The sequence below is a fragment of the Polistes dominula genome, unplaced genomic scaffold (genome assembly GCF_049000335.1).
Source record: "Polistes dominula isolate Pdom_NZ unplaced genomic scaffold, Pdom_raw_medaka contig_11, whole genome shotgun sequence".
Lineage (NCBI taxonomy): Eukaryota > Metazoa > Arthropoda > Insecta > Hymenoptera > Vespidae > Polistes > Polistes dominula.
This window is the reverse complement of record NW_028301154.1, coordinates 2428674-2441923: the sequence shown is the minus strand read 5'-3', so window position 1 is coordinate 2441923 and position 13250 is coordinate 2428674. Positions and strand designations below refer to the sequence as shown.

Genomic DNA, 13250 nt, shown 5'->3' with positions numbered 1-13250 from the left:
CCAGCTGGCCCTGTATTACAATTCAATTATTTCAATTTATTTCATGTTACACATTTTTTTCTTCTTCTTCTTCTGATTTACATACAACATCATAACTTTGCTTTTTCTATTTTCTTTTTCTTTTTTTTTTCGTGTACTATTATTTTATGTATTCTCAGAAATTATTATTAATGAATAATTAATTTGACTGCATTAAATAGTATAGAATTTTGAAACCATCCTAGTATAATTTATTGGATTGTTCGGAACGTAATTTTGTTTTATCTTTTGTCAAAATGAAGACAATTTTTATTCCGAGATTAAACTTAAGGTTTTTCAAGTGGATTTAAATAATTTCATTTATGAAATTTAAACTCTCAACGAAATTACTTTTCAAACAACCTAATATATATATGGACTAAGGGTGCCTCGCCACACGTTGCTGTGGCTCACAATCAGTCCGATACACACATCTTTAAGTCAACGAATTACCTTATACCACAATCTGTTGGAATCTTATCGAACTAACAGAAATAATCATGACTCTTTGTTAATAAACAAATAATTGCGATTATAAATTGAGATATAAACTATCCTATCTTTCAAGTTGAATGAAACTGCACAAACTCTGCTAAATTTTATTAAAATCGGCTCAATAGTTTAAGAGTCCATTGCGGACAAACAACGTGACACGTAATTTATATATATATATATATATATTAAAGAAACAAAGTAGTATAATTTAATATGTATTTAATAATATTAAATAATACTTAAGAATATCGAAGATAAATGGATAGAAGGGAATTCTCGCTAAGGATCATTAGCGGCACGTTAAAATCTCGATAGATCTAAAACTCGATAACTATATTATCGTTGAACAAACACAGACGCGATAACCGATGAGCAAAACGGTTATGAGAAAATTTAATTTCGCACCAAGTCAAAGCTCATAACTCGCGTATATAGTTCTTTCTCTTTCTCTCTTATTCTTATACTTTTTTCCTACTCTCCTTAACCCTTACACACAAATACATATCACGCGAACGAACGAACAAATATATCATAACACGCACACGTTTATACACGCATAAATCATTTATATACATTAAGATAATACGTTTAACCTTAATGTATCGACTAAATGTAATATTTCCTTTTACCGCTTCTACACTCAACACAAAGTTTCATAACCCCATTTATTAACTGATACCTCCCTCCCTCCCCCCTTCTTTCTCACCCTCCACCCCACTATTCACGCACATACACTATCAACAGCTGATCATATATTCTAACTTTTAAATGTTTGCCGACACGAAATGTTTCAAATCGTTTCATTTCTTACTGAAATAATTATCACATGAGTTTGAGGTGTACAAAAAAAAAGAAAAAAAATGTAAACTACGTGGAACAAAACAGTAAGAACAGTTTAGCGAATTTAAAATTACCGCGCGATTATACACGTTAAGATGAAAGAAAAAGAAAAAAGAAAAAAATATATAATATGATTATAATAAAATAAAATGAACTTTAAGTTAATTTCAAGCGAACAAAAACTTTGTCATTTTGCGTAATGACGATAAGCATGATATGAATTTAGAAAAAAGATTAAAAAAAAAAAAAAAGGTAAAAACTACAAGGAAAAAATAAAAATAAAATTACAAAAAATTAACTTAGCTCGATCGTTTTAGAAGCTGTTTTTAAAATGTTATACACTTATAGATTACGATAGTGATAACGCTATCTTTCTTTTAATAGACTTCTATTAAACTACAGTCACACAAGTTGAAAATTTGGTTTGTGTAATGTAAACGTGTAAGAATACAGAATACATTAATAATCATTTTTTGAAGAGAATTTCAATTGTCAAAGTATAAATGACGAATGTGAAATATCTTTACAAAATGTGTGATGTACTTAACATTACGATTACGTGCTGATAATGAATCGTATTTAACAAACAGTTAAGATATAAATATATATTTGTGTGTGTGTGTTTGTGTGTGTAATTGTAATATATTGTATCAAAATTTGAATTACATTTACAATCTTCCCCAATGTCGTTCGATTTAAATCGTGATACAATAACTGCGTTATCGCGATTATTATTTTTTTTTTTTTTTTTACTTTCGTTGTGTTGTTCTATCTAAAGTTTCTTATCAATCACATATTCAAGTTTACTTAGCTTGTATGTAATAATAAATTAAAAAAAAAAAAAGCAAATGTAAAAACCCTGTTTTGTAATAACAAATGATTGCAAATTTAACGACACATATTTATAATCAAATCGAATTAACGGAAATGCAAAGATCCATCATTCACTCATAAAATATTTATATACACGTCGTACGTACGTTGTGAATATTTAATTAAACAAATTCGATTAAATTGATTGATAATGAATAATAATAATAAATTCATTCAAATTAAATGAAATACGAGAGAATGAATATTATCGTTGTTGTTCAAACATTTATTGGACATTGTATGAATACGTGATGTTTTTTATTTATACTTTTTCTTCATTACTACGATTAGGGTTAAAATGTGTGCATGAATTCGAGAACAACTCACTCCCTTAAAATATCACCATGGAGCAAGTAACAGCAGCAGCAGCAGCAAGGCACAGTTTCTCACGAACTGTTAAAACGTGACGGGGAAATATATCGAGAACGAAAAGCAAATAAGCTTCGTGATTGTCGTGTCTTGAGTCATGATACACACGAGAAATCGTGCTAACTTTGTCTCTACATGCTAAGTAACTTAATATATTTATTATATGCATGTGTATACTCGAGTTTGTATGTGTATATATATATATATATATTACAAATGAATCCATTTATATAACATTTATATATATATATATATATATATATATATATATATATATATATATATATATATATATTTTGATATGTGTGCAAGTAATTTTATGTTTAAACAATTAGAACGTTATAATAAATATATTTTATTTATGCATACGAGTGAATTGTATATGAAAAAAAAAAAACATTAGGAAACAAACGTGTGCTGTTTCTTATTTCTTGTTTAATTATAAGAAATAATTAGGTGTGTGTGTGTGTGTGTGGTAAAAATAATTGGGGAAAAAAAGAAATAAATAAAATATCGTCAGAATATTTTCCTCCTTTCTCAATGTCAAATCGTAGAAAATCGTAAATGGCCATGAGAGGATTTACGTCAGATGGCACTGGGAGGAGTTGGTCGTTATCATGATCGTAAAACGTTCAAACCACGCCTTATACAGCATAAAAGAGAAAGAAAAAGAGAAAGAAAGAAAGATAATAATAATAAAAAAAGGATCCCTATTAAATAATCGATTAATTCATTCGCACGTAAATCTACAATATTTTTAATTAATCAAAAATACAATCGTCAATTATTATCAAAATGCAAATTGCTAAGCATTAAATTAGTTTGTTTTACCCTTTTTGAATTGTTTTTGCTTGTTGTTGGTGGTCTCTTCCATAGTTTGTTCCTTCTTGACCCCGTTGCTTTCACTCGCAATAAAATTCTCCGTCGTTTTTGACTTCATTGTATCTTTTTTTTTTTTTTTCTTTTAACCTCGATTACGTAATTTTTCACGTGAGAAAGTTGTACGAAAAAAAAAAAAAAGAGAAAAAAATTGGGAGACCTCGATAACACACCCAACACCCACACGTACACACACACACACTGCAATACTTTCGCGATTTCTTTTTTTTTTTTTTTTAAATTTAATTAAATTAGATTTGATTCGATTCGATTTTATTTGATTTGATTTTATCGACAGATATTTTAGATATTTATATTTAGATATAAAATGATTAAATTTAAAAAAAAAACAAAAAAAAAAATAAAATAATATAAAGAGGTATAAAGATCGTTGATCTATAGATCGTTTCGTTTGGATATAATGCACACGATGTAACCCGCACGATAGTCGAATGTAAACTGGCAACGACTCGGCAACTGAAGGAATTGAAAGCGTCCATCGCCAGCCAGCAGAGAGTATAATAGTCACGGTGATTAACGTTTTGATTGTCATCTTCAACAACGTGTTTACATTTTACGTATTGTGTTCCCACCTCTCAATCTAACCCCCCGCCAACACCTACCAACCTACCACCCGTATCATTGGATTGTCATAATTTGACACAGTACTTTAGTTTTACATGTTATTCCGTAAAAAACCTAATATTAATTAACTTATTTATATCTGCTATACTTCCTATATATTCTATACAATTAATTAAATAAATATATATATATTTATACAGGGTTATCGGGGTAACTGGTGGTACAAGCGAAAAGGGGATGATTCTACATGAAAAACTAAATTGAAAATATAGAATTAAAATTTGTCATTTGAAACTTTGTTTTCGAGAAAATCTACTTTGAATGTTTGCACAGTAAGCGTCTACTTGATCTGATAAGTTCGTAGGGTATTTCTGAAAAGTTCGTAGGGTATTTCTGAAAAGTTCGTAGGATATTTCTGAAAAGTTCGTAGGTCCGTTATAACGAGACCTCAACGAAAAATTGTTATTCTATATTTTCGATTTATTTTTTCATGTAGAATCACCACCTTATCGCTTGTACCACCAGTTACCCCGATGATATCACCCTGTATATTAATTAATATACTTTACTTTAGTTTCATTATATCAATTTGTCTATTTATAGAAACAAAAATTAAATACAATTTTCTTATTAAATTAATTTCATTATCAGATTTAAATGAGTTAATAAATGATACACACCTATTAATAAATTAAAAATACAAGTTATACTATTTAGATAATTATTTTATATTAACACTTTAATGGGCCGCTCATACAACATGTGTGTGTGTGATAGCCAGAACACATTGTCAATTATTTTATTTCTAACTTTATATATAAAATTAAATTTGTTGTTTTGTGTTTTATGTTAATTTCTTCATGAATTTAATAGTTTTTTTTTTTTTAAATTAATTCTTCAAAAATATTATCGACGTTTGATTGCGTAGACGTGCGCCCATTAAAGTGTTAAAATTATTACTTAATTTTATATTATTATCAAGATAAGTCATAGATCAATTAGGTAGTTTAATTTATAATCGTAATAAGAGAGGTGTTACGCATACACTAGAATAAATATCACACATATATATATATATATTTAGTCCTTCGTATTATTCCTGCAGTTATTTCTGAACAGCCACGTTAGCTCTGTATCATGTTTCCGAATTTTCTTACTTACCATATTATTATACGAATAACTCACGTTCGTATCATGTATATATTCGATTGTGAAGACAGAGAGAAATAAAGTAAGAGAAATAAAGAAAAAGAAATGGAAAGAGAGAGAGAGAGAGAGAAATTCAATGCAAGAGCTTAGCGAATAATTTAAGTATGACTCCTACTTAGAAAGTTATTTTTGTTAGCGGTCAGACTCGTACTGTAAAGACACAACTGATGAACTTAACGAATCAATGAACTCTCTTGTCTTTTCTCGTGACCGTTCGATGAACCAACAACACAACTACGACGATCAGAAGAACAACTTTACACGACAAATCATTCTTTGCGTTCCATTCGTTTTTTCTCGAAATCCATTAAGATTTATCATAACATTCCAAGATTATTGTAGTAATATATATATATATATATTGAAAGAATAGATTTGATTGGTGTTAAAAAGGTATAATTGTCATTTCATATTTCTTAACAACACGTGTAAGCAACCTTAATTATGATAATTAAACTTTAGTTTATACTTTTAGTGTGTTCAATAATTTAGGAATTCAATGAGTATGTAGTTGTTCCTTGCGCAAGTTGTACGCAAAATCAACCGCGTTTTTTTTTCTTTTTTTTTTTTTTCAAAAAGTTCAAGCACGCGGATTTAATAACGTTCCGATTTTACGGGATGACGTTATGCAACCAACTGCGGCGTGTGTAACCGCAAAGAAAAATTCACTTGGTTGGTGGTCCAGGAACGATTCTCGTTCTCTCTTTCTTATTACGGTTTTACCTGATTTCGTTAAGGAACAAACAAAACAAAACAAAAAAAAATAGAAAAATAAAATAAAAAGGAACATAGGGACTTCTACCTCATCGACAGAAAATTACAAAATAAAAAAAAATATTGCGTGACAAATGTCAATAGCTCCCAAGAGTGCACGAGGAGAACTTACGTACGTACGTAGGTACGTGTGTGTGTATGCGTGCATTATTATCATATTTTCTTTATCTTTTTTTTTCTCTCTCTCTCTCTTCTTCTTACTTTTTTACATAACTTATATAACACGAATAATATATTCTTTAGAAATACAATTGCAATTTAATTTTTACTGCATATTTATACACGCATCTATGTACTACTCACATGAACGAGCACGTGAGATTGACATCATTAAAAAAAAGAAAAAGAAAAAAAAGAAAATAATAATAATAATAATAATAATAATAATAATAATAATAATAATAATAATAATAATAATAATAATAATTGGAAACGCGTATGGCTTTAATCCTATTAAAATTAGAAAATAATGAGGACTGACCGAGATTATTTTATTCTTCTTTCATATAAGTGTTCTCATTCTGTCGACTTAAAATGCAAACGCATAGATAAGCTTATTACGGAAATAAAAAATTAAAAAAAAATATTTAAAAAAAAAAAACAATTTTTCAAGCTGATAAAAAAGTCATTTCGTTTTCTCAATGGCAAGTATGATAAAACGTTTTATTTCTTGAGGCACATCGGTAAAACCAAAATTTCGTCATGTTACAAATTTTTGTTTTCCTTCGAGACCAAGTGCATATTGTTTTTCGATGTCTAAAGTATACTTTAAGTTAAAAAAAAAAAAAACAGAATCGATTTTTTGAAAATTCTCGAGTGGTGTTATCCATTAAATCTTTGAGGCACGGTGGAATTAAAAGTGTCCCACCTTTTTGATACACCGTAATGCACATTTAGTGGGACATTTTTAGTGTCCCCCACCTCGAAATATTATTGCAATTTCGTTGGTAAAAAAATTGGTTACTAATTCTTATTATTACTTTTTTTTTATGTTTTATTTATTTTATTATATTTTTATTATTATAGTTTTATTATATTTATTATATTTATTAGTTATTAAGTTTTTTTTATGTTTTCACATTATATTATATATTTATTAATAAAAAATATACCAATTTTATTTAATTTTTTATTTATTTTTATTTTAATTTTATTTAATTAAATATACCAATTTTTTTTATTTACTTTTTTTTTTTTATTTAATTTAATCAAATTTCTATGCAACACAGGGCGCTATTTTATTATCTGAAATTCTGTGCCGCAAAGAGTTAATAGACAATTGTTTACTACTATTCTATTTTATTTATTTAAAGTTCGTTTTTTCAATTATTTTAAAATTTAATTAAATATTTAATAAAAAAAATAAGATTAGAACAAAAAAAAAGAAAAGAAAAGAAAAGAGAAAGATGTTTTTCAATATAGAATGTAGGAGTAACGGGAAATGTGTGTCAAGCATACGAGTTATAAGAAAGTGTTATACTATTTGCATGTAATATTATACAAGCGTCCGTCAATAAACATTACTATATTGTATTCTCATCTGTTACATAATCTCGGAGTCGAGTTGCATCCAGTCTCGGCTTCTTCTCGAAGGACCTCGTCCTACCGGTAGCAGAAAATATGATCGAGGTAATACCTATCGATTTATAATTAATCGTAAGTAACTTAATCATCTCGATCCTTGAAACAATTTTATTTCATATTATTATTATTATTATTATTATTATTATTATCATCTTTTCGATTTTAATTATCTTTAGGTATTCGTTTTATTATTTGTTAAGAAATTCAATCATTTAAATTCTAGTAAGAATTTCATTCATTGCATTATCATTTTTATTCTTTTTTTAGTTTGATATTACGTTATCATAGTATTTCGTATTTAATTAAATTCAAATGTTGTAACATCAATGAGTCAGAATAAATTCCATAGAGCAAATCTTACATTAGTCTATTCGAGGGCAAGAACACGTAATACTACGTAATCATGTAACATACATATACATATATTTAAGTATATATATATGTACGTGTATACATTAGTAATCTAAATTAGTGGTTTCCAAACTTTTTAAAGTTCATGAAACTTCTTTAGAATGTAAAAATATTTGATCGAACCATTTTACAAAAATTTAATAAAATAAATGTAATTTATTTAAAGAATAATTCGTAAAACCTTTGGAAAGGTTCAATAAAACCCCAGAACTCAGTGTTCCAAACATACAGTTTGAAGAACACATTGGTTTTAGAGTTTGGCGCATTTGAAAGAAAAAAAAAAAAAAAAAAAAAGAGTTCAGAGTACTCTTTGTGATATCGATCGGCAATGGTTGCAGTTTCTCAAGCTAGAGAAACAGAAAAAAAAACAGCATGAAATACGTTTCCCTTTTTTAGTATAGGAAAAGGGTACTAACCCCTACTCAACAATGCCAAAAGTGTGCCGATATACTCTTGGGAGAGGGTTGCAAGCACGCAAAGGAAAATCAATAAAGCTCGTCGATAAAGCTCGTTCCAATTGCACTGCGTCAACGATACAATTGCATTTTGTATTAAGTATATATGTACAATTATATTTCTGTATATTTGTATTGGTGTGTGTGTTAAACGTGGATAATTAATAATGAAACATAAACAATTTAATCAATGATACTTGTAAACATTTCATATTTTCATTAACAAAATTCAATGAGGTTTTTTTATGGCTCAATTATTACACATTGTTTAACATTTAATAATTATTTTTATGTATCAACATATATATTCATGTACATTTAACTCTTATTAGTCGTAAGTCATATGGGAAGTGACACAAGAAAAAGACATATAAATAATTTCTCATTATACAATAAATATAAATCCAATATAAAACCCAATCGTTCGATCAATCGTGTTGAAATTGTAGTCTCAATGATTAGATCATTTAAATAAAACATTTTTTTTTATTATCTATATACGTTTATCTGTCAGATAAAATTGTTTATGTTTGAAAATTCGTTCTGAAATGAAATTAAAAAAAAAAAAAAAAAAAAAAAGAAAAAATAAAAAGCATTTTCACTTTCGATTATTTCGAAAAGGTCGGATTCCTCGATTGATTTATGACAAGATAAATAGATGATAGATGATAGATAAGTGCGAGTAGTGGTAGCCGAAGAGAGTATAGCTACACGATATACGCAAAGCGGATAACCAACAGTCACGATGCCGTGAATTATAAATAACATCCGTGAATGTCCGGCGCACGTTCTGCATATCTTAAAATCCCCCACGATGGATTTCCAAGTATTTGCAAGCTTTCTTAGATAACTAACAACGACGATTACGATTATTTCAAAACCCATTCTCTACTATTTCGAATTCTTATTATTTATTATGCAAATTATTAACAATTGTATTTCCCCCTTCACCCATTTGCTATATTTTTCTTTTATCATCGAGCGATATAAAAAATAAATAAATTCAAGCACAATTTATTTTACTTGTAATTAATTTAATCAAACATTTGTACAGGTCGAAACAAATTATATTTAGCGATTAACATATGTATATAGGGTGATATCAAATAATAATGAAAAATAATAATAAACACATGGAGATTATTATATGTTGGATGATTTATCGGTCAACGAACCGTCAAGAAAATATTCTCGGATATGTTGAAGCCGATTTAATAAAAACATTGTTTATAATGCTAAATAGAACCTTAATTTTCGATATCCTCATTTTCTCCTGATAGAGGTTTCTTTTTTTTTTTATTTCTCTATGCGCATACGCGTGCTTAACTAGTATACGCGCGCGCGCATAATCACAATAGAAAAGAACAAGAGAAAGAGAGAGAAAGAGAGAGAGATTAGAGATTAGTAATAGAGTGAGAGAGAGATAGAATGAGAGAATTATGAAAAGATAGAGTAAGAGAGAGGAAGAATAAGAGAATGAAAAGGGGATGGAGACTGAAAGAATTAGTAAAGGGCAGAATGAGAAAATTAGTGAGTGATAGAATGTGCGTGTTGCGTGTGTGTGTTGAAAGAAAGAGAGAGAGAGAGAGAAGGAAGATTAGTCTACAAAACTCTTTTAAAAGCCGACCATACGAAAATCGAGACGCGTGCAAAACAATGGACGACTGGTGTGAAACGACTGATTGTGAGTGCATGAAAAAGAGAGAGAGAGAAGGGGAGAGAGTTTTGTTTCGTTTTTATTTTATTTTCTTTCTAGACTTTTGCGTGGGAGGAGTAGTATCGTAAACTTTCTCATATCCCTTTTCTTTCTCTCTTTTACTACCAATGCAAAAATACAGGCTTAATCAATAATTATGAACAACTTATGCAATAATTATTAACGTTTGATTGGTTATTAGAGTCATTTAAACGTATGATTATATTTCATAATCAAGGACGTAAACATAATTGATTTATTTTTTCGTTTTTCGTTTCTTCGATAAAATGTTAACTACAGGAATATAATAGATGGATGATATTATTTGAGTATAGTGGTTATTATTGAATCATCCTGTATATATCAGGCGTAAGGGCGTGGAATCGTAAAAGGAAAATGTTAACGAAAGGGAATTTGTTTTTTTTTTTCATCGATAAAAAGAGAAATGTTGCTGCTGCTATCAATGATATTTTTTTCTTCGTTTATTACTATATAAAATCGTATGAAATAAAATATAGGTAACAACATTTAAATAAAAAAAAATTAATCTAAACATGAAAAACCTTTCTCTCTCGTTATATCGGGTGGACAAAAAAAAAGAAAAGAATATATATAAAAAAAAAAACAAAAGGGAGAAAGAGAGAAAAGGTCGCAAGGCAAGTCGAGGAGGAAACACGATGCCTTGTAAATTGAGAGAAAGAAAATACAGGTCACGCTTCAAGGCGAGGTGATAAACGTGCAATGAAATAAGACTAACTAAAAGGAAAAGTGACAAAGATGGTCGACTAATTAAACACACAACAAAAAATAAATTAGAGAGATAACAAGAGAAAGCAAATGAAATATGAAAAAGAAAAGAAACAAAACAAAGAGAATTAGGAGGATGACGATTAAGTAACATAAACAAAAACAAAAAAATGATACGAGATAAAAAAGGAGGAGGGAGTGAAAAATTAAATAAAAAAAAAAAAAAGAAAACTAGGAGTACAACTAAGCAAGCAAGCAAGCAAGCAAGCAAACAACGACGACGACACACAGGCACGCGCCACGGACTCGCCCTAGAAAACGTCAAATCGACGAGGACGGGGATCCACCCGCCTATTTATAGAGGGGCCCTGTTCAAGTAACTACGTTGACGACGACGACGACGACGACGACGACGACGATGATGACGATGAGGTGGAGGACTAGGACGAGGATGAGGACGACGAGGACGAGGAAAAGAGGCAACGCTCGGACAGTTTACGATCCATTCGAACGACGTTCGGCCCTTTCTCTTCTTATTATTCTCTCTCTTTCTCTCTTGGTACAGTAACAGCATCCTTCTTCTCGAGAACTTGGTTGCTACGAAAGAAGCGTGAAAATTGCATGCAGGGGCGTACCGCTATCTTCCTTACACACACACACACACACACCCACCCACCCACCTATAGGCATATACACTATCTCTATCCTTTACTATGCTGACGCCTACGAAAATTCTGGGGGAATGACAATGACGGAAGATCTGACTTTTTATTCATTCTATCTCCCTCTATCTTCTATTTCTATCTCTTTCTCTTTCTCTTTCTCTTTCATAAACGAGAGCGATATCGCGGCACGCGCGCACACGTTCAACTCGTCGCAACAGCAACATCGAACGTGAAAGAATGAAAGTTAAACAGAGAGAGAGGGAGAGAGAGAGATGGGTATACATAAAAGGAAAAGTAAACGAAAGAGAAAGATAGGATAAAGACAGAAAAGGCAACCGGCATTCATTCTAAGTCACTCGATTTCCGCCTTTTACTACTCACCCATCCTCGCGACGGACTAGCAACCAATGAACCAACCAGGAAGTACTTCCTCCTTCAATCGTCAATAAACCTTTACTCGTTTTATTTTAAAAAATTACCGATCATATTATTAACACTGTTATTGAACGATTGCAAATTAGGCTAGTTGGGTTCACTCAGTAATGCACGAAAAACCTATAGACTGAGTTCTTACTAGGTGCCACGAAACGCTCGACGTCCGACATTGCGTGCTAGTACACCCGTTTACTGTCCAATGCGCATGCGCCAAAACACCGACTCCCCTCTAAGATCAACGCCGTAACAAGTGCACTCGGGTGCCCTCGACTATATTCGATACTCTTCGTTAAAATCGATTTGAAATATTTTCTTTTTACCTATATACACGCGTATGTGTGCGTATGTGTGTGCATATATACTTATAGAATTGCATGAATGTGTTTTGCAACTAAATTATCCTGATTCCTTTGACATTATTTTTTTCATTTATTTTAACCAAATTGTTAATAATTTTTGCACGAAATTCTACATTAGACGCTTATTTTGTCACACGATGTTAATTAGAATTGTGTTAGAAATGAGGTATTTCTCTTTTGTTCTTAGATTCTACTAATTAATGACTTCCTGTCTCATTATTAAATTATTAACGTGAATACAAATTTATTCTTCTCAATATATAGTACAAGTTTACATTAATAAGAGGCGTTTTTTAAATTTGACTTAATTTATAGGAATAACACCGAATATTAAGAAGCTCCGTTTCTTTATAAACATTTTTAAAAAACATTATTAAATAAATTATTTTTTAGATTATAAGTTACTTGCATAGAAAAAATTACTGCATAGAGAAAGTTCGATTTAGTCTTTGTTTTATTATTAGTATTTTAAAAGAATAATTTATGGAGAAAAAATGAAAAAGAGAACAAAAGAGAAAAAAGAGAGATATCTCTTTACTATTTTATATTTTTTATCTAATATGATTGAGAAATTTAATTGATAGAAAGATTTATTTATTATTTCTTTTTCTTTTTCTAATCATTAAATTTGTTGATTCTTTTAGAATATAAAAAAATGTACTGCCTTATCTTTTTATTAGATTTATCGATGTTAGAATTACCCAGGCAAAGTTTACCGACGAAAATATTATCGACAGAACTATTACCAACGCAAATATTACCGACGGAACTATTACCGACGGAACTATTACCGATGGAACTATTACCGACGGAACTATTATCAATGGAACTATTACCGACGCGAATGCTACCGACG

General features: G+C 29.7%; 1 protein-coding gene across 14 annotated transcripts in view; it reads right to left on the bottom strand.

The window, feature by feature from the left end:
• Positions 1 to 12226, bottom strand: part of Unc-115a (actin binding LIM protein Uncoordinated 115a) — a 34722-nt gene extending 22496 nt beyond the window's left edge. For 4 of the 14 annotated variants that reach the window (XM_089178642.1, XM_089178633.1, XM_015333042.2 and 1 more), the window contains exon 1: positions 3427 to 3934. In XM_089178642.1, coding sequence (XP_089034768.1) covers positions 3427 to 3535 — 109 coding nt within the window. In that variant the 5' untranslated portion in view covers positions 3536 to 3934. Of the gene's footprint in view, positions 1 to 3426; positions 3937 to 11981 lie in introns of those variants that run through there. The other 10 variants (XM_089178635.1, XM_015333043.2, XM_089178637.1 and 7 more) reach the window with 7 other exon arrangements.
• Positions 12227 to 13250: the final 1024 nt, after the last annotated feature.